Source organism: Excalfactoria chinensis, chromosome 25 (assembly GCF_039878825.1).
Source record: "Excalfactoria chinensis isolate bCotChi1 chromosome 25, bCotChi1.hap2, whole genome shotgun sequence".
In the NCBI taxonomy this organism is placed as follows: domain Eukaryota; kingdom Metazoa; phylum Chordata; class Aves; order Galliformes; family Phasianidae; genus Excalfactoria; species Excalfactoria chinensis.
The window spans coordinates 2,535,561-2,562,381 of record NC_092849.1 but is presented as its reverse complement, the minus strand read 5'-3'; the positions used below and the strand labels follow the sequence as shown (position 1 = coordinate 2,562,381).

Below are 26,821 nucleotides of genomic sequence, written 5' to 3'. Positions count from 1 at the left end.
CCATCTGCTGGGTCAACCATGGGATGTAACACTGAGAATTGACGTAGGGAAGGGGCACAGCACCCTCCAAGATGAAACCATGGGTTCTGGTGGTGCATGGCAGTGCTGGGAGGTGGGATGGGGATCAGGGAGGGGGGAGATGCTCTATTGCCATCCTTGGGACCCTCTGCCAGCAGCCATCACTGTGCTCATGGCAACCTTGTGATCCTACAAACCTATCAAGCACGTGAAGAAATCAAACCCTGCAAGGAAATTTCAGTATTACTACCTACACATTGTGCAGACACAGATGGATCGACCCCACCAGCCTCAGTGCTTGCCCTGGTTTTGCATGGCATGGCAAAACCAGGAAAGATGTTATGAAAAGGTGTTCCTTTCCCCAAAGAAGAGCACTGGGACTCAGTTAGGGATGTGGGGCTCCAAAATGGACCCCTCCAACTTGCAATAAAGTGTGGTTTGGAGACAGCCTCTTGCTCCAGTTTGCAGTGTTGGGGCATCATGTGTTGGGATGCAAATTTGCTTTTGTTATAGGATGTTTCATGCCAGATCCATTGGATTTAGCATTGGGTGTAGCCCTGCATTGCTAAGGGATGTTGCAGAGAGGGTGGCACCAGCAATGACAATGCCATGCAGGGAGAGATCCCTCCTGCCCCATCCATCCAGCCTCAGTATGACCAAATCTGCTCCAGCCTTCAGCTGCCCAAAACACAGACAGCTGTGTTGCCCTGCCCATGGGCTCTTGAGGTCCTGGGTTTGCCCTCTGCAGATGTTTCAGGTTTGCTTTTCATCCAGTTCTTCGCAGAAGGGAAGCTGATGCAAATCCTCTCTGACGTGCAAGGAAAAGAGGGATTCTTTCAGTTCTTGGGCTCTACATTTTCTCTGTTCCTTCTGCAGTTTATGCAGCTGATAGCAAAGGAGAACTGAGCAAAATATTGGAGTTCCCCCTAAGAAACATGGGCTGCCCCACTGTCACCCTCCTGCAGGTGTTGGTTTTTGTTTGATTTCCCCATTGTTCCTATTTAAAATGAGTGACGAGCCCCGGATTTGCATCTTCCTGCCCACGTTTTGCATCTATGCTATGGCTGAATGGACAGACCACACTGCAAGCATCCTTCACTCACCTCTATGGTGTTCAGCCTGAACTCAGAGATGCTGCAGCTCCACTGCAGCCCCACCTTTTTCTTGCTTCCTCCCTTTCAGAAGCATGCAATGCATGGGAACGTGCTTCAAACCTCCTGCAACCCAACGCATTGCAGGAAAGGTCGGGGCATCTGCATGCATTTTGCTTTGAAATTGCAACACATGAGACCTGAAAGCTGCCTGGAGAGCTGTGTTTGGTGACGGTTTGGGAACGCATGCATTGCACAGCCATTTCCAGAGCCGCTGCTAGGAGCTGTGGCACAGCTCAGACAGGAGATGGAGCTGTTGGCCACTCAGCAGTGCACATTCCCAACACATCCCTGCCCTGCTCTATGCGAACACACACTCCACAGACTCTTTGCAAAAGCTTCTGTGAACTTTGGGGCATATTATACCCCACATCCTCCTCTTCACCATCTCTCTTTGCACTGCTCTGGCACAGGAGGGATGCAATGTATGGGATCCTGGTTTTGTCTTTCTTTCCCCCACCCCCCATTTGGGAAACTAAATGCAAGGATCAAACCCTTTGCTCTTTCGTTGTGATTTTTAAGCTTTGCTATATTGCAAATAGCTCAGTGGTGGTGCTGGGTTTTGTACGATGGGAGGAGAACTCAAGGTTTAAACAGGGAGAAGAAGTCCTCAACTGAGAACATCCTCAACTGCTACATTGGCTTTAGTAGAAAATGTTTGTTGGATGGCACTGGAATCATTTGGGGGAGAGGAAAGGGGAAGAGATTAATCAGATCTTGATTTTTGGCTAAATTCAATGTTAAAGGGGATCGATGTGCCCAAGGGATGGGACAAAGGGTCAGAGAGGTTTCAGGTTGGATATTAGGGACAATTTGTTGTCAGAAAGAGTGGTAAAGCATTGGCACGGGCAGCCTGGGGAGGGGGGTCACCATCACTGGAGATGGGCAAGGACTATGGAGATGTGGCACTGAGGGACGTGGTCAGTGGGCAAGGTGGGGTGGGGAACTTGGAGGGGTGGGAATCTTGGAGGTCTTTTCCAACCTTAATGGTTCCACGATTCTAAAGGGGAAAAGAGACAACAAGACCAGGATGTCACCAAAACCTGTTTGCACCAGACGTCAAACACCTAGAAAACCACTGGAAAGTAAAACGTCGTTGCATGCGGCATTACAAGCGTACAAAACAGTCGTGTCTCACAAAGCACACGTTGCCTCCAAGTCCTGATGCTTCTTCTTCTTATTACTGAACGTATATCTATCTCCACTTTAGTTACAGCAACGTGAAAATCATTTAGGATGGCTGGGTATGGCCAATGGTGGCGTTCAGTGCCCATAGACATACTGATATATATTAGCTCTATGCGGTGCGAGCAGCTCGACACGTGTAACTTTACATATGCTACAGCCCTATGTACACATCAGCAGCAACCGAAGCACAAGAAGCAATAGTTCCATTGGCTGCATTTTGCTCATAGGAGGATCTCCAGCATCCCCTTGGAATTCATTCTACTTATGCTTTTTGCCATTTCAATCCAGTTGAGCTGATTCAAGTCCTTCCCTGCGCGCTTGATTTCCCTTTGGCTGCACTTCAGCATCCTTTGGGTTTGGGGGCTGATGGCAAACGATGCTCTCATCCATTTATCAAACACTGAAAGAAACTTGCTCAGTGTTATTTTTTGGGCACTCTGGGCAGGCTACAAAGGGCAGTGAGGCTGAGCTGGAAGCAATGCAGCCTGGATTGATAAGCTGAGCCCAACCCCAAGCTGCTGTGGCTTCAGCCTCACTATTCCCAAATCGCTCTATTTTTGGGGGGCTGCTGCAGGAGGTGTTTGCAGCATGCAAAATGCAGAGCAGACGGTTCCTATCTACATGGTTGGGTTGGGATTGGCAGATTAAAGAGCTACAATTGCACCTTGGTAGCCCAGGGTGTTGCTTGGGACACCCCAAAAGCCATCAGCCTCCATGGGACGTGTGGGTGCCAAGCACCTGGGGTTGGTGTGCCCTGGGGAAAGGCGCTCTGCTGTCACCAGGGCTAAGCAGATTAGGTAAAACCCTGCTTGTTAGCAAAGAGGATTTTCATATATGCTCTCACAGGGACAACGAGGGCTGGGTGAGCCCATATCTCTGCCCCAGAAAGGAAGAGGAGGAGGAAGTGGTGAAGGCCATTTTTTTGGGCATCCCACTCCACCACCAACAGCCATCCTGCCACGACCAGGACAGGATAAAATTCCCTCCCAGTTGCCCAAATCAGAGTCTGCAGGGAGGCAGCGTGGGGACATCTTCACCAAAGATGGACAAAAGCGAGGACAAGGGACACCCCATGGGTGGGCGTAGGGACACGATGTCATCTCAATGCCACAGGGCCAGGGCACGGCATCCCATCAGTGCATGGCAAAAAGGGTGGTGAGGAGGAGGAGGACGGCAAGCCAGGTGTCAGCAGGATGCAGCTGGATGCCCGAGTTCAGGAGATAGTCGCGGTACTGCTGCACACACATCTCGCGGATCACCTTCGTCACCACTTTGTTCTCCATCTCCACCTCTGTTTGGTTTGCTGCCGGGACAGCCTCGGAGGTGTTCTTCTTGGCAGCAGGGCCAATGCTGTACTCAGTCACCGTGATGTTAAAGCAATCGGTCACGAAGACGTCCTGCGACACGGGGCTGTTGTAATCCCTGTAGTAAACCCGGTTGGGATAACGCGCCGAGTTCTCGTTCCACCACCGATACTCATCGGGGCTATCGAAGCGGTAGTTCATCCCTGACATAACGCGTCCCATGGCGTAGCCCCCCAGGCCTCCAACCACAGCACCTGCCGCAGCTGCCCCCGCCACGTGCTTGAAGTTGGTTTTGGGGGGTTTCCATGGCTTCTGATTGTGGTAACTTCCTCCGCTGGATGGGTTGTAGCCTTGTCCCCAGCCTGGATAACCTGGGTTATGGGGGTAGCCAGGGTTCTGGGGGTAGCCGGGATTATGGGGATAACCTGGGTTGTGGGGATAGCCAGGGTTGTGGGGATAGCCAGGGTTATGGGGGTAACCTGGGTTGTGGGGGTAACCAGGTTGGCGGGGGTAGCTGGGTTGGCGATGGCTCCCAGCACCCCAACCCCCACCGCTGGGTTTGCCTTTGCCCTTCTTGGAGAGGGCGACGTCGGTGCAGGCAGCGAGCAGCAGGGCCAGCAGGCAGCAGGTGGGGAGGAGCCTGGCCATGGCTGGGGATATAAGGATATACACTGTTAGGGCAGCGAGCAGAGACCCCCCCCCCCCTCCCATCCCCCCCATCCCCATCCCCACTATGAGCATCATCCCAAACATCATCCCCTTTGGAACAGCTTTGGGTCTAAATGTTTACCCCTCCAAAAAACCCTTGTATATTCTTCCTCCCCATGCTTGCAACCTCCTGTACACCTTCCCACGAGCCTCCAATGCCACCTCTGCTGCCTACTGCAACCTACAGCACTGGGTTTTCTGCCAAAGAACAGAACTCAGCATGCTTCCCAAGTCTCTGTTTATGTGCAACAGCCCTTAGCAGAGCACCAGCTGCTGGCATTGCTCTGGTTAATGCATTTGCAGCTGATTGCTTACTCAGCATTCTGCTGCTGGCATTGCAGGGGCGTACAGGGCTGCCAGGAGCCCCTGACACTGAGATTGGTGGGAGGGCAAAATGCCACTGTAATGAGCTGTTACCTGCCCAGGAAATGGAGCAGCTGGAATAGACACTATGTCTGGAATACATCTCTCTCCAGCTGAAAACTCACCCACGTGAAGGTACAGAGGTCACCACGTTTCTTAAGACCAGCAGGGCAATGGGCTGGATGTGCTACCTGGCTCATCTCACAGTGAGAAATCTTACTGCCCATGCTTTAAGCCTTCAGTATACTATTTTTTTCCCCTTCCCTCCCCCCCTTTCTCCCTTATTCCCCCCTCTTTTCTCTTTTATTCCTTCCCCTCCCCACCCCCAGGATTAATGGTCACCACTAATCCCAAAGACAAGTTAAATACAGACAACAGATGACTCTCTCATGAGACACACTGACCATCCCTCCTGGGACACTGCCTTTAACAGAACAGCCCCTTCCTCAAGTCACAACCTTTTCCAGCTGCCTATTAACTACAGCCCCAAAATCCGTGAGCAAACAAACCGACCCCTCTCCTTGTTCTGATAACATCCTTCTTCCCCCCCAGAAGAAACAGAGCATGGGGGATGCACTGTATCATTTCCCATAGCAAGGGATGGAAAAATAACCCCTGAGACACATCATGGATGGAAATGAGTTTTGGCAAAGCCCTGGGGGTGTTCCTGCCCAGCAGCACCAACCTGTTTATGCAATGGTGTTGGAGCTCTGATAAACACAGCTGGGGTTGGGTTGTGTTGGCACTGCTAATTGCTGAGCCCTAATAGATGCAATTAAAGCCCTACAAGCAAAGAGGAATGGGGATGTTCTTACCTGGGGGGTGAGGTCTTGGGGTCGGTGGTTGCTCCCTCTGACTCAAAGATGTTTATGTATGAGAGATCCAAGAAGCCTTGAATGGAGATGATAGATTAATTCAGGTGATTTGTGGCATTGGGAGGGTTTTCTATCTGTGCCATAGTGACGGCATGGCAGAGGAAAATGGAGGCTGTATGAAGCGATCCTGAGCAGCAATTACATGCGTGGGGCTTTGGCTCTATGGAGGAAACCCAGCACTGCTGCTGAAATCACGGTGTGGTGGGGCCTGGAGCGCAGCTTTGGGATGGAAGTGGAAGGTGAGGAGGGAGCTGGAGGAGTTCTGGGTGTGGGGAAGATGCTCTGTTTGCAATTTGATGATGAGCTCGCCCTGCAATGCTGGGAAATTCCAGCTCTGGGTTGCCAAATGAAGGCTGGAGAGAAGGGGGGGAGGACGGGGGGAGGACGGGGGGGGGGTCGCACAAAGCACACAGACCCTCCCTGATAACCCCCAGCTCTCAGAAATCACCCCCCTTTTTTCTGCATCCCAACACAGGGGTCGCACCATTTCGAGCCCCTGGGACCCACGGCGCTGAGTTAATAAAACCCTACGGTCGATATAGGGTTGGGGGTGGGGGACATTTCCCACTGATACCAGCCAGGAGCGGACGAGCAGAGGCGAGGAGCAGAGCTGCCTTAAGGCAGGCAGCTGAAACCTCTATTTTTAGGCATGGAAAGGAGGGCAGCCCCCATCCCTGCAAGCGATTCAACCACAAACACCATACAGTGCCCGCTGTTAGTAATGGCTCCGCTGTGCCCCATCGCCTCCCACCAGCCCCCGGTGGCTTCGTACCCCCAAAGCAGAGCCCCTTCCCCAGCACTCACCTCCACCGCTCGGCTTGAGATGATCCAGATTCAGCGTTAGGGGAGAAGGGGGGGGGGGAAGAAAGGAATAAATAGCGAGAGGGAGGAGCTGGCTGCCGAGCAGCCCAACCCCACGCAGCACAGCCAGCAATCTTCCGCTCCGAGAGAGAGGCGTTCGGGTTCTTCCCGTCAATGCAAGACAGAAAACCTGGCTGGTTTGCTCATGAGAAGTTTGCATTCGCTGGTATTCGAGAGAGATTTGAGGAGGAAAGGAAGTGGTTGCCCTATATGAGTCCACTGTCTAGTAACGCACTATTGATGGGTAGAGGACAAAATAAGCTCAGGCTGACAGTGAAAATGATCTTTAAGGCTGGAGAAGATCTCTAAGATCATCAGTTCCAATCACTGACCCTCCCCAACCTGACCTATTCAGTCATAGAATGGTAGAGCTATTAGGTCATCAGAGTCTGTTGTGATGAGTGAAACACTTGGGCACAGTGGTCGTGCATTTTGTAGTTCATGGAAAGAAGCAAATTAAATGAATGGAAAATAACGTGTGATGCTGATGGAAAGGTTTTTACAGCCCCCACTTTGAGAGGAGACGTGGCTACAGTGCACTGAAGGCCAAGTGAAGCCCTGCTGTAGCCATCATGCTCATCCTTTAGGTTAGGCTCCAATGAAAGGGTTGAGCCCGGAGCACCCAGGGGACTCTGCCATGATGGCCAGAAGATGTGATTTCAGCTTGGAACTCATTGCACTCAGACTGGACTTGGCACAGTCGCCCCAGCAGTGCTCCCACTGTTGGATTATGCAGCACATCTGGCTGCAAAGAGGATTCCCATCTCTGTTCTCTATCATGTTCTCCTCTGTCCATCTGGCTGGATTATGTTAAAAGTAATAATAATAATTAAAATTAAAATCACTTCTGTTTGGCAGCAAAATGGGTTGTGCTGGGTGTTTGGGTGCTGTGGCCTTGACATACATTGCTGTTCCTATAGGAGATCCCAGCTGTGAATGGAGGAGGAGCAGCCTATCGGGTTGTTTTAAGGTACTGTGGAGGTTCACAAAGCTAAAAAGACCCAAACAAACGTGCCTGCAGCATCTCTCCAATAGAGCCACACCGACTATTTCTGCAGTGTTCTCTGATTTCAGGGTCTCAGGGTGAAACTTCTCTTGTCAGCAACCCAAGAGCTGCATCGATCCCTGCTGGAGGTCTGCCCTTCAGCCTCAGCCACAGCTCAGGTGGATGCAACAATGTTAAGTGATGGGGGGAATCGGTGCCAGGTTAGAAAGCATTAATGGGTTGTTTGTCTCATAACAGATGCAAAACACTGACTTCGTTTTAATAATGAGTGCAGCTGGGAGAGGACCCAGGGTCCATCTAACCCTGCTTCATTGCTTCTCATTGATTTTTCCCTTTTACCTTTAATTCATGCACAGCCCTTCCGTTCATGTAATGCACTTTGAGCAGTTCTTGCTTTGCTTCTGGGGGAAGCCACAGATGCACGGGAAGGCATTAAGGTGGTTTGATTGAGGTTTACTAGGTTCGTGTTTTGAGATGAGATGGCAGGTTTTGTGGGTTGGATAAGAGAATCGATTCCCACTACCCACTACCTGATCCTAAAAGTAATTTAAGACCAGTTATGGGATGTTGCACAGGCCTTGGTTGCTCACACAGGGTAAAGCTACGCTGGGGTTTGCATCCCTGGAGCCTAAAACTGGCATCACGTAATGATGCAAACAGCCCAGCAATACAACAGAGGAAACACAAGGGAAAAGCAAGCAAAGCAAACTTCTCAAGCACCCTCTTGTGCTGTTTCCAGGACTATATTTTTTTTAACAAAGCCAAGGGCTAAGAAAATATATCAGTGATTGCCCAAGGAATCATAGAATGGCCTGGGTTGAAAAGGACCATAATGATCACCTATTTTCAACCCCCCTCCATATTCAGGGCCACCAACCACCAGACCAGACTGCTCAGAGCCACATCCAGCCTGGCCTTGAATGCCTCATTCAAGGAGGGGGGAATATCAGCAGCCACGGTCCCCATGTTTGTGTCTCCTTTGCTTTGCAGGTCCCTGCAATGTCTGCTTGCAAATCTCTCCATGAGGCTCAGGATCTGGGGTGATGCTGGGGGCAGGAGGCTCCTATTGGGGGCACAGCATTGAAAAACATTTCCTGCTTTTTTGCAGCCAATGAGACAGATATTGTTCTTATTGTGTTTCCAAGCCACAGCTCCATCCTTCAGCAAGTGGATTTGTTGAATGAGTGGAACATGAAGAACACACTCACCCTCTATTTATTTACTATTAGACACCTTAAAAGAGCTATAAATTGAGCTCGTTGACCTGATGCAATCTGATTAGGGGGGTAACAAGCTCTGTGTATGGCTGCTATTCCAAGCAGGGACATGTGTAAGCTCCTTACAGATGGGACCATCCCTGACTACAGGCTGGTGACCTCCCAGCAGGGCCCTGCTGCCAGTAATAGATGTGTGAATCAGTATCAGTCATGATACTTCCAGGATTTTGCCGTTTGATTCTGGTATTTAGTTTTAATATAATGCATGCTCTGGATAGCTGCCGTGGACACTTGGGATCCGTATCTTTGGGGTGAACAATTCACTGCTGTGCCCAGAGCATGAGAGAGTGGAAGAGCCATCATTCTTAGCAGAAAGAGCACATTATGTCCTTTTTTTCCCCCCTCAATAACATGCTTGTTTACTGGAAAACACGAGGGCAGCCAGCATTTGGGCTCTTTCAAAGCTCTGTAAAGCTGCAGGAACAAACACTTGGTCAGCAATGCTTTCATCCAACTTCCATAACCTTATTCCCCAAGCAGTGCAGGGCTGCCCCGTTGGCTCCCCTGCAGGAAAAACTGAATCTCTCTTCTCCTTTTCATTCAGGACTGGTTGTATCTGACTCACCAGGAGGCTTTCCTTCACCTCTCCCATTTATTTTTAACTTGCAATCCCCTTGGAAGTCATTCAGCAATGGGAGCACGAGCAGCTGACGTAGAGCAGCACTGAGGTCACCTCCTTAAAAATAATCCAGGGCACACCCCGAGAGGGTGAAGGTGCTCTCGTTGCCATCATTTCCACATCAATCATCCGAATACCATTCCAGTTCCAATCCAGATGTGCGTCAGCTGCATGTTGAGAGCTTGCCGGGGCTGGCTGAAAGCTGTTGTATGGCAACATCGCATCCCATCACCCTTCCAATGGGAGGCTCATTAGAAGCATAGGATGGCTTAGGTTGGAAGGGTTCCTAAAGATCCCTTCGTTCCAAGCCCTAAACCCTCCAACTCATTCCTCCAGTGTAAACGTTCATTATCTGTATTTTGTTTTCTGTATTTTTTTTTGTTCCTTCCCCATGCGTAGCTTCAGTCCAGCTCTTTGCTCTGTTTATTCACTGGGGACAGAATCCAGCTCTCGTTTCCTGTGGTGCGGTTTCTAATTCAAGAGCTCAGGGAGGATGAGATGATTAAACCATCATGGCTGTGCACATCCCCTTAACCCCTTTATCCCCCCTCTCCCTGCAGATAAACCTTTCCATGGCCATCACTTTGCTTTCTTCCTCTCCCATGGTTGAGTGTTCACCCCCTTTCCCTCTTGATGTCAACAAGATAAAGCAAAGACGTGCAGAGCTTGGGCAGTGCACGCCTTTGGGTGGGAAATTTTGTAGCTTTTCAGCCTGAGGGTTTTTTATCACATTGAGTTTCCCACACGATGTTCACATTTTGGCACATCTTCCAGCTGGGAGGCTGACCTGAGATTTATTACAAAGCTTTCCTTTTTCCCTAAAGCAACAAATGAAAGGCTCTTTGTGAGGCTTGCGCTGACGTTATGTACCAAAGAGACACTCCATACCAAAGGGATATTACATACCGAATACTCAGAGATGTTAGATATTAAATCTGCTCCATACGTTTCATACTCTGCCCTTTTATTTTGGCAGGGGAATTGATGCTGGAGGAAAGCTTTACCATCCCTGTGTGGGTGTCAGAGCCAATAACCAAGCTTTGGTGCCGGGAAGGGATCAGGGAAAGGAATGCAGCTCTGAAGATGCTCCAGATGCTCACACGGAGTTAGTTGTCATGGGCACAGTGCTCCCCATAGGCATCTCCATGGCTACCTCAGCACTGAGCAATGGGGATGCAAGTGGTGCAGAAAGCACAGGAAGCTCAAAGGCTGCGTGCTCCCTCCCATCTGGGAGCACTTGGGATCATCCAAAAGCTTTACCCTTGGGGATGTTGGTTGGTTTTTAGCCAGCCATAAAAATAAAAAAATAGCCTGTGTTATGCACTGTGTGATACAGTGAACTCTTACCAGCTCCTGGATATAGTGCTAATGGCAATGGGGTAATAAAACTGATGTTAAATCTGCACAGAGCCACATTACAAGAACCATGCAGCCTTATCATGGGGCTGCTGTCTAGGGAGGATGGAGAAACATAAACCTGGCCAAGGGACCAGGTCAATTGTCCTAGCAAGACTCAACACAATGAGGCTTCTTGCAAGCAAAGCCTCACACACAGCTGTGAAGTAGCAAACAATAGTCAGCGCTAATAATACAACACAATTTCTAATTTCCTTAGAATACCCTAAAAAGGGCATTTTGTGTCTGTATTCAGCCCAGAAACATCTGCACCGTTCAAAATATCTTTGTGGTATCAATGGTGCAAGGATCTTGTCACGTAAAAAAGGAACTATGCTGCAGCAAAGCCTTTGGGACGTGAGCTCTCAGCATGTTTGGAAGCTGGGGGTTACTGTGCTAAGGAGCCCTTGGGTCACCCAGTGCACAAAATTAATCAAAGATGCTCAGTTCAATGCAGTTCCATCAACCCCCTCAGCTGGGATTAAACGAAACAAAGCTGAACATTGGGGTCTTACTGCTCCCTCATTAACCTCATGTTTTGGGGTCTGGGGTGAAAATAGAGACTGGAGCTGTTTGTGGCAGCCGAGGGTCCTGCAGTTTTGTGTCTCAGCTTTTGGAGCTATTTTCAGGGATGATGAGAGCAGCAGATGGGAAAGGTCATGGGGCCGTTTTCTGGAGAAAAAAAACAAGTTGGTCTTATGAGAAACAGAGGAAGAAAGGGAAACGAAACAACAATAGTAAATACCCCAATGGTGTTTTAGTTCCAGAAATAGGCTGATTGTGTTAGAAGGGGCTGCAAACCCTTTTCCTGTATTATTTTTCCTTAGTTCTGGGAGCAGGGAAGAGGAGAATTGATGTCTGGAAATAGCTGCTGGTTGGGGACCACACCTGGGCTGGCGCCAGAGCTCCCAGCTCCTGCTGCCCTCCGGCCATTGAATTATTGATGAGAGTAATTATAGACGCTTCTTGGGGTCACTGTTAGAGCATGAGGGAGGTGTGGATGCCAGGTGAGGAGCTGCAGGAGTTGAATTCCCAGAGAGGAGATGCGAGGAGAATGGTTCAATCAACGCCAGTTGGGTTCAGGTCTTGTAAATGCACGGAGCGCTGAGCAAAGATAAATCCAGATGGGGAGAAAAAGCAACCCTCTGATGAAGGAGATATCCACTTTAATTAAAAAACACTGCATTCAGAAGCTGGGACTGTGCTATTTGCAGTCTTCATGTTGTCAATAAATATAAATGAGTGGAGAGAAGGTGCGCCAGCCTTGACATGGCACTAACGCTTTGGTTCCAATGGACTGGGAGTTGGCAAGAGCTTATGGGGATCATAGCTGGGACAGCTGACCTAAACCAATTAAAGGGACATTCCTTTCCATATGGCATCACCAATAAAAGCTAAAGAAGTGGGGGAAACCACTTTCACCCAAGGATGGGAAACTCTTTGTCATGAGAGCATCTCTCCCCCAAAGAACTGTGCCTATTGAGGCTCTGCTTCCCAAGAAGAGGCCAAATATTGCTTGGTCATGGGAGGAAGAGAATAATGTTTTCTCCTTTTGCTTCTGCTCAGCTCTTTCTTTTCCTACTTCTTTCTCTTTTTTTTCTTCCCATTAAACTACTCCTAATTCATAAGGTTTTCTTTGTCTTGCCATTGTATTTTCCCCCTCTCTCCTTCTGTGGTGGTGCACAGATGAACATTAATAGTTAAACCATCACAAGGGGACATTTAGGAAAGGGCTGGAGGTTATTCATAAACCACATCCTTGCTTCAGCTGAGGAATCATTAACCAAGCCTGTCTTCATTCCCTTTTTTTCCCCATAAAAAGAAAGAAGAACCCGAACCTAATTGGATTAGGGCAATTTCTGGAATATTCATTGGTAATTTATCAACCCAGAGATCCAGACACTCACGTTTTCAATCCAATGTCCCTCCCAGGCAGGGAGCAGAGCTATGGTAGTGCTGACCACATATATTTACAGCACTGTATGCCTTTGCAATTCATTACTCATCCGCACAACACTTCGTGTCCACTGATTAGGCTTTAAGTAATAACATTGGGAAGAAGAACTAACTGAATTAAGCTCCTTTGCTGGCACATCTGTATCATTTCTTAATCAACGGGTCAGTCAAGAGATGATTATTGTAGTTGTTACCTTGCACTTACCAAAGCCAGTTGCAAAAACCCTTTGCAATGCTGACCTCTGCAGGTAAATGGTGCATAGAACCAGCTGGCTTTGGGCAGCAATAACCTAAATAATGCATAGCACAGGCTTTTTATGGGCTGTTTCTGGCTTTGGGTAACAATCACCCTTTAATAATGCATAAAATGAGGCATTTCTCTGTTGGTTACTAAACAGAGACCATTTCAGCTGGGGAAACACAGGGAAACCCTCACTCGTTTGGAAAGCACAGATGTGTCAGCTGCAGTTTTGTTTTCATCAGTCTCCTTAGTGATTGCCACGAGCACCTTTCAGGACCAGGAAATAATAATTCATAATCATAAATGATGAATATCCCCAGTGCTTTGAAGGCCGAGGCTGGAGGGTCCCAAGACCCAAAGAGTTGAAGCTTTGAAGGTCCCAAATGTTCAGAATCCCAAGACCCAAGGTATTCAAGGTCCCCAAGCCCAAGGTATTGAGGGTACTAAAACTCAAGTTGTTCAGAATCCCAAGACACAAGGGGTTGAGGGTCTCAAGATCTCTGGCTTTACCCCCATTGCATGGAGAAGGCCCTAGCCCCCCTCAGCCCTGATCCATGTGACTTTGAGGCCTCCTCCAAAGTAGCCTTGGAGCAGAGAGGACTGAGAGCTGGGTATGCTCCTCTGAGAGGCTGCAACCCACATGTTTGAGCATTTCTGGGCAAAATCAGAAAAAGAAACAGGCAATTCTGGGTTTGGCTCAGGAAGGTTTAATGTGCTCCATCCCAGAAGTGGAGAAGCATTGCAGGGCACTGCTGCAAAAGGGCTGCGGTGGGCGAGAAGGAGCCAGGCATGCGTCACAGCAGGGTCTGCATGTGCAGCAGGTGAGCCAGCAGTCAGCAGGAGCTGCAGAGATGCTGCCTGAGGTCCCCAGTCAGCCAGGCTCCAGGGAGGTCCTTGATGGTGCTCAGACACTGCTGCAAGGACCTGGAGCCCTACGGTGCATGGACATGGGTGTCCCTGTAGTTAAGAAAGATAGGCAGACCCCATGGACATTGAGTTGTTGGAGGGACCTGAAGCCCTACAACATTTGGATGTGCCTCACACCGAGGAAGGATGCTGAGGAGGAGAGGAAGCCTTGCAATGCTTGGACATGAGTTTGAAAGGCAGGAGCATAGGGCATGCAGCAAGCAGCCCAGGTCTCAGCATCCACCATACCTGCAGAGCCTGGCCTAGAGCTTCAGCGCCGTGACGCGAGGGATGTGGAAGGGACAGGTCTCCTCTGAGCCTGTAGAGCTGTGGAGACAGGGAGTAAACACCAGATAGCCAAAGAGGAGCACACATCTGCCCACTCTGCATTGGAACTCGCCCACCCCATGCTTGCTTCTTACATGAGCCGGTTGCGGATGGGGCGGAAATGCTTGGTGAGCCTGATGGCAAAGATAATGTTGGGGATGAGGAAGAAGGTGCAGCACCCCAGGCTGAACCAGAAGGCATTCTGCAAGGAGAGAACACATGGGTCCCTGCTGGCTTGTGCAGGGAGAGGCCGAACCGAGGGTCCAGAGGGGCACGGGGAGCCTTGTGGTTGATGGTCCCAGTGTGGGGTGCAGCAGTGGGGTCCTTACCCAGGGGTCAGCAATGCGGTCACACAGGATCACCCTCCCATTGTCAAGGGCTGTGGCAAGAGGCTGGCACGAAGCCACATCCTCCCTCAGCTGAAACAAGAAGTGGGGAGGCCAAGCTTAAAAATCAACACCCAGCTTGGGAGGATGCAAAGTGTTGCTTCCACTCTGACAAAGGTGAGCACCCACCGTCTGTCCGACCCAGTGCAGGTACTGTGCAAAGTAGCGCAGCTCCTTCCTTGTGAAGCAGCCAATCTCCTGGGGTGGAAGGAAGGTGGAATGGAGATCAGGCTTGGAAAGAGGGCTTGAGGCTCCAATTGCCCCTTCCTTGATTCCAAAGCCCCTTTACTGCCTTTTTTCCCTGGCTGTAGGGTAATTTCCACACACACCCCGGGCTCACCTGCCGGAGGATCTGCTGGGCTTGCACAGGCAGCCGGGCTTCCACTGATGTGATGGTGGCCAATGTGGTCTTCACTCTCTCCTAGAGAAGTGCAGGGAGTACAGAGAAACCCCAGGGCACTGAGCAACACTGGGTCTGGTGGGACAGGTGCCCCAGGATGAAGTCTTAATTGGGTTTGATTGCTGAGGGATAGGGAGGAAAAAGCCTCCTGGCAGGATACAGGCTCAGTTAAACAGGGATAGGACTGATGCTTTTGGTCTGGCATCATTCCTGGTTCTCCACCACCCTACGACTCACTTTTGGGCCCCATATATGTTTTTGGTACCTGAAGGTGCGGTGCCAAGCGTGAAAGGAACCGGACGCTTTCCCCCAGCTTTGCCTGTAGGACAAGGAGGTGAGAAAGCTGCAAAATCCCTTTTCTCCCGCTCCAGAGGGACACAAGCTGCCTTGTAAGTGTGAACTCACCACCAGCGCCTCCTGAGTTTGCACTGTGGAGTTGTGCATCTGCCACAGAGCCTTGGCCTCGGCAGCCAGTCGTCCTGCCACCGTGCCATTCCTCTGCAGGGGGACAGTGGGGTGAGGACAGCCCTGTGGGCACATGGGCAGCTGCTGCTGTCTGCCGTGCTACTCACCTGCATCTTCTGCAGCCCCTCCAGGCTCCGAGCCAGGGCAGGGAGGCTGGTCTGCACCACGGGGATCTTCATCTAGAGGAAAACAGAGTCATCAGCTGCTTGAAAGATAGCTGATATGGGAACCAGGTCTCTGCCAGCATCCCCTCACCTCCTCCTGGAAGCGCCTGTAGTCCACCTCATCCACACCGCTGTGGGCAAAGGTCTGCAGGTCATTCCTGCCCTCACTGCGGAGCAGCCGTACATCCCCAAGTTGTGTTGTGAAGTCACCCAGGCGTTTTTGGAAGTTGGTCGTGTACTGCAGGGATGAGATAGGGATGCTCAGGGCCTGGTACGTCCATCCCAGTAACACCAGTAAAGCCTTTGCATCACTGCAGTGTTTCCAGAAGCTCTGCTTGAAGGTAGCCCTTACCTTGGGGGTTTTGAGATGCTCATCCAGGTCGTAGGACTTCTCCAGCTGCAGCACCTCCCACAGCCCCGCACCGCTCTTGCACTCCCTGCAAGGTGAAGGGGCAGTCAGTATCACTCCCAATTAGCACTCCTCCCACTGATTAGGGGCAAGGGTGGGCTCCTGCATACCCACCGGTATGCAGCAGTGAGGTTGGAGTCCCTCCTTAGGTTGAGCTGCTGGGTGAGATTCATGGATGGAGGAAGGTTCCCAGGGGTGTCAATAAACTGAACAAAAACAGTCAGAAAGAGAAGGGCAGGGTCAGACACGTGCATTCCTAGATATGTTTTTGGGGGTGACCTGCCCTCACATGTGTGTTCTGGTGCACCCCATCCCATCTGCAGCTAATCTTGCATGAATTGCATTGCCAATCATGAGCACTTCAGAACCATCCCAGCACCTCCAAACACCCAGGGGGACAGTGATACAGGTGGGAGCATTGTCATACGAAGGAAATGAACCAGTGCAAAAGCCAATTTCCCACCGCAAATCCAGCAATCCAATTGTAATCTTAATTTTTGGGCCTAGGATGGGGCTTTCAAGTTGGACATTAAGGAAAACCTTCTCTAAAAGAGTGGTCAAACACTGGCACAGGCTGCCCAAAGAGGTGGTAGAGTCACCATCCATGGAAGTGTTCCAGAACCAATGGAGATGTGGCACTGAGGGATGTGGTTTAGTGGGCAACATTGGTGGACAGTTGGAGTAGATGATCTCCAACCTTAATGATTCCATAACTCTACGATTCTGAGCAGGGTTCAGGGAGAAGAGGCAGAGCATTTGTGGGCACCTTGGTGAACGCATGCAGAGATGTAGGAAGTGACAAGACAGATACCCACCCACCTTGTAAATCTCCTGGTTGACCCAATTCCTGCAAACCAACGTCTGGACGTTACCCCCAACCAAGAAGGTGGTGAAAACCATGAGGATGAGGAGCCAGGAGAACAGGAAACCCAGGCCCACGCCACTGAAAGAAGGAGAGGAGGTGCCAAAAGGCAGCTTTGCAGACCTGAGCAGGCTTGCGGTGACCTGCCTGGCCCTGCGGCTCCCTCCTGCGTCCCGGCATGCCAGCTGGGTGCGGGAGCTGCTGGATCCCAGGGAGGAGCAGCTTCTCCCAAACCCTCCGGCGCAGGCGGTATCTATAAAAGGCCTTTCAGTTCAGCTGGGCTCCTGGTTCCTGCCCTTTGCTTTTGCCTCTATTATTTTCTTTTTCTTTTTTTATTTTATTTTTGGGTGGCATGAGATGGCCACAGACCCCCTAGGAGTAATGCTTACATCATGAGAAACTTGGCTCCGGCTTCTCCTCGGCACTCGTAGTCACTTGGGTCTTCCCTCTTGGAGAGTCCATATGCACCCAGAGCCATCCCAGCCACATTGCAGGCAACGATGAGGAGGATGATGGAGCACAGTACCGTGCCTGCAACCCACCTGGGAGAAGTCACAGGATGATGGTTGGATGATCTTAGTGGCCTTATCCAACCTTAATGGTTCTGTGATACTATAGGCATAGTGGGGATGGGTTAACAGTTGGACTGGATGATCTTAGTGGTCTTATCCAACCTTAATGGTTCTGTGATACTATGGGCATGGTGGGGATGGGTTAACAGTTGGACTGGATGACCTTAGTGGTCTTATCCAACCTTAATGGTTCTATGATTCTACGTTGCAGCAGACCATGACCATACAATCCCAAATGGGGCTCGGAGAGGGTCAGCATCCACCTCCTTTGCACCCCCTGAGCCCATTTGGGTCACCTGTACCACTCGAAGCGCTCCACCTCCCGGAGGAAAGGCTGACTGTTGTCCTCTGCCTTCAGCAGGGCCTTGTTGACATGCCGGGTGTAGTCGGGGAGGGGGAAGCCATCGGCGATGGTCTGCACCTTCTCTGCCACTTGGGCCATCTCGTCCCGCAGCTCTGCAAGATGAAGGGAGATGCTGAGGCCCTGGAGTGAGTCCAGAGAAGGGCAACAAAGCTGTGAAGGGTGAGAACTGTTCAAGAACCATGGAGATGTGGTTGTGAGGGACATAGTCAGTGGGCATGGTGGGGCAGGTTGGGGTTGGACTAGATGATCTTAGAGATCTCTTCCAAACTTAATGATTCTAAGATGATATTGGAGGGGATCCTGGTGTCCCACCCCACCTCTGAATCAGGATTTGCCCCACAGAGGGCATCCCTCCTCCTCATGGGGGTTCTGCTCACCTTGGATCACTTGCGCCATCCTCTCCACGGCCAGCTCCGGGATAGAATTGAAAGTACCATTGCCCTGTAAGGAGAAGAGGTTGTAAGAATGGCACACATTGGGCTACCCATGGGTGCTGAGCCACCCCATTCCACCCACCTGCCGAATCATCTCCGCAAAGTCACTTCGGGGCAGACCAGCCAACGTCTTCAACACCTTCTCCACTGAGGGCACCTTGGAGTGGGAAAAGCATCCCATGAGCCTTAGGAGTGTCGGAAGGCTGGGGGGTGACCAGCACTCCATCCCACCTTGTTGTAGTCAGCACCCAGCTGCAGGCTCTGCGCCCTGCCCAGCACACTGGCACAGGAGGTGCAGCGTGGATCATCCAGGAGTGTGACCACACGCTGCCTTCTCTCCTGCAGTGCTGGCTCCAGCTCAGCCCGTGCCGCTGTCAGCACTCGGACCGTCTTGTTGATAATCTGTAAATGGTGCAGCGAGGTCTGTAGGTCTTAAAGAGAAAGCCCAGGGCTAGTTCTTGCTGCTCCAATCGGCCTCCCCTGTCAGCAAGCAAGGCTTTGGGAGCAGCCCCCGGGTTAATTATGCTTGACATTACCTTCTGCCCTGTCCTGCAGGTCTGCCAGTGCTGCGTAGGTCATTGCCTTCAGCTGTGTGTGGATGGAGAGCCCCACGCTGCGGCTCAACCCTGCAAGGCACCATGAGACCATCAGACACTTGTTCCATCCAAGAATGGGGTGCACAGGGGGTCTGTGCAGTGCTTACCCCCCAGGTCAGAGATTATCTGCTGCCGGGGCACTTCAAACTGGTCCACCACCATCTGCACACCCTGCAAAGAGAGAGGAGCTGCTGTGCAGGGGCATCCTTGAGGAGCAGAGGAAGCCCTGTGTTGTATTAAAAATGCAACCATCTCACTTGCTTCCCAATCTGCTTTGCCCTGGCATAGAAGAGTCGCTCCAGCACCCACCTGGGGGACGTTGGCAATGTGCTGCCGCAGTGTGCGCAGCATGGCTGGCACGGCACCAAGCCCTGGCTCCATCTGCTCCTTCACTCGCTGGTTGGTGACCAAGGCACAGATGGCACTGGTCCTGCCAGGGATAAGCAGGAAGTGATGGGAAGGACCAATAGAGCATCCCCATCCCCACCTCCATCCTCATTCTCATACCCATCCCAATCCCCATCCTCAACTCTATCCCCATCCCCATCTATCCCCATCCATCAGCATGGCTCCCCTTGGGGTGAGGCACCTCAGGACACTCACAGGATGATGATGGAGGTGATGGAGAGGCAGACGAGGAGGCAGCGGCGCCGGCAGGCCAGGGAACGCCGGTGGGCACGTAGACGGCCCCCACACCGCCGCCGGCTCCGGCAATAGCAGAAGCACAGCCCCGCCACTGGCACAGCCACAGAGAAGAGCAGAGCCACCGCAGCACAAATGACATAGCCCAGCTCGTACTGCACAACCTGTGTGACGGCAGAGAATGGTTTTGGGGTGTTCCATCTGTTTGCTTTCATATATCCCCAGTTCTTGGTTGGGTGCCACCACCATGACTTCCATGTCCCCATGCCCCTCCTTACCTGTGATGCCCGCACTGAGCTGGGGTCATTCAGGGCTGCCCTGAGAAGCTCTGCAAACAAACCATGGTGATGGTGAATGCCTCAAGGGCAGCTCCTACATCCCACCTGGTGCACCCCTATCCCTTCATGGGCAGTGTCCCCCTCCATGATGGGACAAAGCAGCTCCGACCCCACCAACCACTCCCAGGTACTGCAGAGGGCTCCGAGGGGCGATGGTGGTAATGTCACCATCCCATGTGGGGACTCACCTGTGGGTAGGGGGTTCTGCTGGATGAAATCCAGGTAGTGTCGGACGAGGCCATACAGAGGGTCAAGAGAGCTGGGCACGCGGTGCAGCGCCGGCACTCGGATTTCAGCATGGGTGTCGGTGAAGCGGAGGACACCAGCAGAGCTGCTGGGGTGACATTGCTGGGCACCAGCAGGACGCAGCAGCACCCAAGCAAGGAGCAGCCCGGCCGCCCGCATGGCTTCGGTGGTGAGGAAAGAGCCGGGCAGCCCCGTCAGCCTGCGAGCACACGGCGGGGCATGCCCGGCCCTGGTGGCTTCGTTGGCTGCTCCAAGGAAACCTGCCTGACAGGTTGGCTGCTGCCGAGCCCAGACGCTGCCTGGCTGCTCCCCCCCCAGCCTCCCTGGGGCATCTGGGCTTGGCTGGGCTGAGGAAGGCGGGGTGATGAGCCTCCCAAACCTTCCCAAACCATCCCAGGGCTGTTTTGCAAGCGCTGCGTCCCTTGCCATGCTTAGCCCTGTGGGCAGCAGAGATCCCTCCTCACCTTGCAAAGAACATCCCCTTGGCTGGGCTTGGATGAGACTTATCCCCAGCTGTCCCATGGCCACATCCTGCTCCATAGGAGGAGCTGAGCTGTAGTGACACGGATGGCAGGAAGGGTGGGAGCTTCCCTTTGGGGTAGAATGCAAAGCAGTGTGGTCCTCCCTTCAAAAAAGCTGCTTTTCCCCCAGCAGGGGATGATCACAGCAACTTTCTGGAGCAGATGGCATAGTGCATCGCTCCACATCGAATCACAGAATGGTCTGAGTTGGAAGGGACCCTTAAAGGCCATCTGGCCCAACTCCCTGCAATGAACAGGGACACCCACAGTTCACTCAGGTGCTCAGAGCTCCGTCCAGTCTGACCATGGATGCCTCCAGGGATAGAGCATCCATCATCCCTCTGGGCGACACATTTCAGTTCCTCACCAACTTCACTACAAATTTCTTCCTTATATCCAGCCTAAATCTCTCCTCTTTGAGTCAGAAACCATTTCCCCATATCCTATGACAACAGATCCTGCTAAAGTCTATCCCCTTCTTTCTGACAAGTCCCCCTTTATAACCCTCCTGGGAATGAGATGCATCAGACTGGAAAATCCTGCCCTGGACCTACAGGCTTGGCTGAATCCTATCCTGGGACAAAACTCCCAAGACCAGAAAAGCATGGAGTTGGGAGAGCAATTACATGCAAGGCATCTATATACGTCTATATGACTGCAAAGCAGCCCAGGCCGCCCCCGCTTCCCTGTGCCGTGGGAACGGCTCCTCCCAGGGCTCTCTGCATCTCCCATGGGTGCCCATAGCAGGACAGGAGCACATTCCCTCTCCATTCATCTGCTCCCATCCATGGTGGCCATCCCTGCCCCAATTCACACCCTGCCTGCATGGGAAGCCTCTGCGATAAAGAAAATGCTGCATAAGAGAAATAATAAATAAATAGTAATAATACGAAAAATCCCATCCCAGTGATTTCTTATCCCAACATTCACCCACTATCCAGGGTCTGGATGGACTCCAGCATGTGCCTACCCAGGCCACTGTAGGGCATCTTCTGCTCCAGGTGTCAGCCCTACAGTGCCTTGGTTCGAAGCTTTTAGGGCTGAAACCTGTCCTGTGACCCAGGAATGGTGGGCAGAAGCCCATCACCAGCACTTTCCCGTTGCCACGATGATTTCCTGTTCAAAAATAAATAAATAACAAGATTTCCCATCCCAGAGTCACTTATGGGCCCCCAGTACTGTCCAGAGCCCTCCAGCACTGTCTGCAGCCCCTCAATAACCACACAAAGCCCAGGGTCCCTCCCCCCCCACCCCCATCAATGGCAGTCCAAAGCTCTCCAGTGCCCCCTGGTGCTGGCTGCAGTCCTCGAATAACTTCCTAGTGCCTCTCAATATTGTCCAGAACCTCACAGTGCAAATCCAGTGCCCCCAAGCATTGCTTGGAGTCCCCCCACCAGTGCCATTTGCAGCCCCTCATTAACCTTCCCCTCAGTGCTATCAGATCCTTCCTAACGTCTTCCAGCACAGCATAGAGCCCCTCCAGCGTCCCAAATGCTGTCCAAAGCACTCCACTGCCCCCTAGTGCTGCCTACAGCCCTTCAATAACATCCCAGTGCTCTCAGACACCTGAAAGCACACAAGGGGACTTGGGTGGCCACTCAGACACACATGGAAGCATTTCAGGCACCCTGGAGCACACCGAGGAAACTCTACTGCTACTCTTGCATGCCCTTGGAGCCACCTATGTTCCCCATTCTACTCCTAGGTGCCCTGGAGGACTCGGAGGGCTCATCCAGGGCACCCCAGAGGCCTCCTTGGACCCCAGCCTGTACTCTTGGGTGCTCAGGAGTACCCACAGGACCCAAAAGTGTGCTCCAGGGTGACCCAGAGGCTTCCCCAGGTGCCCTAGAGGCCTCAAAGGGCACCCTAGTGTACTATTAGGTGGCCAAGAGTATCTGCAGGGCTCAATGTACTGTAAGGCCTTCCCAGTTTGCTCCAAAGTTCTTTGCAATGCACCCTACAGGATGAGCTCTTCTTGGGGTGGAAGGTCTAAAGCTGCAGGCACACTGGTTTTACCCATCACACAATGCAAAACGGTGCCAATTATCCTTGCCTGCTGCAAAACTTGCTGGGTCAGAGAGCATCACACATGTTTCTTCTACACACCTACTTGGAAGATAGATATGAAATAGCTCTGGATCACAATAGCTTTGGTTTTGAAAATCCCGTGCTACTTCTACTTCCTTTCTTCTGCTTTTAGCTGCTAATTCTGTATCAGTTCTAAGCTCAGATTAAACCTATATTTGGCTTTATATGCACGCAGAGCAGTTAATGGCAGGCTTGCAGCCTAATGAGCTGTGAGCTGGATCTCAGTGCTGCCAGCATCAGGCATTACCTGGATTAGCAGGAGGACAACAGCTATTCCTGTGCTCTTCTGCAACAGCACAACCCCACGGACCTGAATATCCTTCTGGCTGCTCTGTTCCTCAGTGCATTAAGGTCGGTTAATCAATTAAGATTGATTACTTCCTCCTGGCCCCCAGGTTCTATACACTTCTGTTGACCCAGAAGTTATTCCACACCAATGAATGGGTGACCTTCACCATGAAAATAATGGCAAAACCCCACCTCCAGCCATACCCAGTGCCACCACCTCCATCACATCTCTTGGACACAACCCAACCAATACCACTGGAAGCTTCACTGGTGCTCTTCCAGCCAGCCCCATCGCTCCCCATTCCATTATCTGTGGGTAACTTCCATTGAAGGCTCTTTCTCCCTCCTCCACACCACCGCGAAGAGGGTTCAAATAGGATGGCTGAGGATATGGCAATAGTATGGGAAAGAGGCTGTTGGCCTCTTTACTATCACCTTCCAAGGAACCTTATCTTCTTCTGCAGTCAACCTCCCTCCTACTCAGGACCACGACCAGCCTACATTACAGCAATCCGAGAGCCCAGGCACTTCTTATCTGCTGAAGGCACCAGCCAAGGTGTGCAGTTACACCAACACATACAGCCTCGAGACACAGACGCAACCTAGTGAAACAACAACATTTTGTCTTTATTAGGAGTTCCCATGGTAATATAACACAGAGTTCTTCAGGAATAAAACACAAGACTTAGGGGTCGGGTGGTTGGTTTTTTTTTTATGTTTTTTGGGTTTTTTTTCCTTTTTTTTTTCTGATTTTTTTGCCATTGAGACAACGCTCAAATATCAGCACTTCTTTTTGTCTACACACATGATCAGCTTTAGCACTTACAGCTCCTCCACTCATGGTTCACAATCACAAATCCAAGGGTTAAATCCAGCTAGTATTAAATCCTACTTACTTTATTATTATTATTATTATTATTAATTTTTTCATTATTATTTTATTTTTAGAGCTTCAAGTCACTGCGGTTAATTAATTAAGTCATTTTTTCCTTTTCCTTTTTCTTTAAGCATTTACATAATGACATTCAGTAAACAGACACAAAGCGGACGAGCTCTCACAGGAAGAAACATGCTTACACAGCCTGCAAAAAATCTCTTTTTTTTGTGTGTTTTTTTCCTATATATTTTTTTTCCTTTTACCTCTCCCAAGAACAAATTGAAATCCAAAAGTCATCACGAGTCAATGGAGGGAAAATAAAAGGAAGACTTAAGTGAATACTGAAGAGCCGCGTGTGTTTTGGAGAATCGACATGGATCCCAATTTCTTTCTCTCTCTCCCCAACTCGTTCAGGTTGGTTTTTAACATCCAGGTGAAAACATAATTGAAGATAGCTGCAATATATATTATGCTCACAGATTACTTCACAAACAAAGTGCAAACTCTTATGCAAAACTAGCCACCCAAGGGTTAAACCTAGATATAAAAGGCATGGATGAGTATGGCAATGTCTGAGCTTTGATGTTCAAAGGGGCCTATGGGAATTGTGCCGGGAGGGGTTGGGTACCTACATTGCTCCCAGATCCTTTGCCAATCCCAGCGTTGCTAACTGCATCACAACAGATTTGGTGCTTTGCTTCTTAAAAGCCTCCATGCATATGGTTTTTCATTACAAGGACCTGTAAATGCCATTTAAGACAGTGCTCACAAATAGGGGAGACGAGGTCGATGCAGGTGGTGAAGGACAAGAAGAGAAAGCAGAAGATACAGCCAAGTGCCAGGGGTACAGAGAGTGGAGGTAATGCTGTGTTAACTATGGGTAGATAAGCTCTCTGTGCTCAAAGACAGTCCAAGCCCTTGGGACCACCAAGCCCTCCAGCAATGCATAAGTGGGACTCTGTAACAGGGCAGATTTATGCTCTGTGTCCTGAAAACCTGAAAACACAAGCCTCCAATACTAGGGCTAAAAGATCTCTAAGTGCTGGGTTTCGACCATCCTGAATTCATTGGAGAACCCACTCCTACCCTCTGGTTTCTCAAACCTGAGGCACATACCCAAGCAGGGGCAGGGCCTTCTCAAGAACATTTGCACAAAGGCAGATCCCTGAAGGAATGACAGGCTGTGAAATTCACACATGGATAAGAGATTCTCAGCTGCTTTTGACCCATTGAGCTGTTTGGAGGCTCCCAGTTACAACAGCTGGGCATCTGGACGCTAATTGGAATTGCCATGGATGCTCAGGCATGCATCCAACAGAGCAGTTTTCCAACGAGAGCTAAAGATAAGCTCTCAGAGTTTTAAATAACCACTCTTTAATGGCCAGGAAAGGGGATGTGGCTGCTACAGAATTCTTTCAGGCAAAGCATTGCCCTTTGGCCCTCTACTTAATGACTGCCACCAACTGCTAAGAGCTCCTCCAGAGGTTCTGCCCAGCTCTGCAGCTGGTGTCCAGCCCCGGTGTTTGCACCAACTGAAGACCTACTATGCTGAAGTGAAGATCATAGCTTATGAACCTGTATGGCAATCTCCTATTGCAGCTAAGAGGGAAGAATTGGCTGGAATGATGCATCCTAGGGGCACCCAAAGGGGCAGCGACACCAGTGAGGGGTTGGTAACTCGAATGAGGCTTGGGGAAGGAGCAGGGAGAACTGGGAGATGCCCAGTTCTGAGATAAGGCTTTGTAAACATGATGAGACGAACGTATTAAAAGCACACACAAAAAAACATGAAAAAGAAGGAAAAACTCCTCAAGGACCTCATTTGCAACAGAATCAAGAAGGAAAAAAAACAAAACACACACAAAAAAAACCCCAAACAGAACAAAAGTCTCCAACAGTTCCAGCTCACCCAATGGCGGGGTGCCACGTGCTCGATCAGCTCCTAGTGCTGGGTCCTGGTTCTCTCTCTTGGCAGCAGCCAGCTACTCTGTGGCCTCAGAGGTGGTGATGGGGAATGGTTGGCAGACTGGGATTCGTGGCCCTCGATGCTTGCCTAGCTATGCTGCTGGAACACAGAACCCTAAAGAACATCCAGTTTCTAACCCTTGAACTACTCTTCTGCTTGACAGTGAGGGGGGGGGGGGGGGGGGGGTGAAAAAAAAAAGCTATTTTTTTTTTTAACATTTAAAATTTATTTATTCTTTTTTTTTTTTTCTTTTTTCTTTTCCATCTGTGTCTTAAAGGCAGCTCCTGGGAAATTCACTTTATCCTTCCTTTATTAAAAGAAAAGATGCTGAACGGGACATAGGCCACATATCTCAAAACATCCTCTTCACATTGACTTTAGCGTGTCAGAGGTGTCAAAAACAGGGTTGGTTGCTTGATTTTTTCTTTCAACGTGTAAGGGCTGATGGAGGGAAGTGAGAGGGGTTGGTGAAGATGAGGAGGGAATCTGAGGGGACCGAAAGAGGCGCGTTACTTCAGCCCCCCCCCCCATTGCCCGCAGTAACCATCACAGGCTCTAAAAGAATCAAAAAGGGTCTCCAGGTGCTCCCATCCCCTCCCCTGGTCCGCTGGGCGGGCGGAAGGGGTCGGTCCTTAACCCAAGCTGGTGATGTTGGCACGTCCGCCCGGCGGTGCCACGATGCGCTGGGTGGTGCGACGTGGGATGTTGTCGTCGATCTGTGCGCCTGTAGGAGACACAGGAGGGATGTTGGATTCACCACGGAGACTTTGTGAAATGGAAAGGGGTCCGGAACAGGTTGCTCTGTCCCTGCAGACCCATGTGGATGGGGCTCCGAGCACCCGATTGAACTCTGGTTGTCCCTATTCACTGCAGAGGAGTTGGATCATACAGCCTTCTCTTTCCAACTCAAACCATTCTATGAGCAAAGGTTTCCACTGTCTTAATTTTGCTCAGATCTGCTCTGCATTGATACCACCACATTGAACACAGGCACCCAGCCCTATGCAG

The 26,821-nt window shown here is 50.8% G+C and overlaps 3 protein-coding genes across 6 annotated transcripts in view; all 3 read right to left on the bottom strand.

Annotated features, from left to right (window-relative positions):
- Positions 1-2,195: 2,195 nt before the first annotated feature.
- PRNP (prion protein (Kanno blood group)) lies at positions 2,196-6,812 on the bottom strand. Its single transcript, XM_072357128.1, has 3 exons — positions 6,412-6,812; positions 5,548-5,623; positions 2,196-4,311 (listed from the first exon to the last, which is right to left on the bottom strand). Exon 3 carries the CDS (start codon positions 4,307-4,309, stop codon positions 3,491-3,493), a length of 819 nt encoding a protein of 272 aa, XP_072213229.1. The 5' UTR covers positions 4,310-4,311; positions 5,548-5,623; positions 6,412-6,812; the 3' UTR covers positions 2,196-3,490.
- A 7,008-nt stretch (positions 6,813-13,820) lies between these two features.
- Positions 13,821-20,247, bottom strand: PROM2 (prominin 2). Its single transcript, XM_072357162.1, has 24 exons — positions 20,016-20,247; positions 19,768-19,817; positions 19,451-19,653; positions 19,157-19,277; positions 18,955-19,018; positions 18,788-18,877; positions 18,483-18,682; positions 18,334-18,408; positions 18,195-18,258; positions 17,750-17,909; positions 17,271-17,423; positions 16,839-16,962; positions 16,134-16,225; positions 15,963-16,047; positions 15,702-15,848; positions 15,554-15,625; positions 15,387-15,479; positions 15,247-15,300; positions 14,922-15,002; positions 14,711-14,779; positions 14,525-14,614; positions 14,291-14,397; positions 14,118-14,195; positions 13,821-13,919 (listed from the first exon to the last, which is right to left on the bottom strand). Exons 1-23 carry the CDS (start codon positions 20,230-20,232, stop codon positions 14,132-14,134), a joined length of 2,475 nt encoding a protein of 824 aa, XP_072213263.1. The 5' UTR covers positions 20,233-20,247; the 3' UTR covers positions 13,821-13,919; positions 14,118-14,131.
- Positions 20,248-26,128: 5,881 nt separating this feature from the next.
- Positions 26,129-26,821, bottom strand: part of DPYSL2 (dihydropyrimidinase like 2) — a 39,263-nt gene continuing 38,570 nt past the window's right edge. For all 4 annotated transcript variants that reach the window (XM_072357219.1, XM_072357218.1, XM_072357220.1 and 1 more), the window contains one exon: positions 26,129-26,537. In XM_072357219.1, coding sequence (XP_072213320.1) covers positions 26,446-26,537 — 92 coding nt within the window. In that variant the 3' untranslated portion in view covers positions 26,129-26,445. The remainder of the gene's footprint in view (positions 26,538-26,821) is intronic.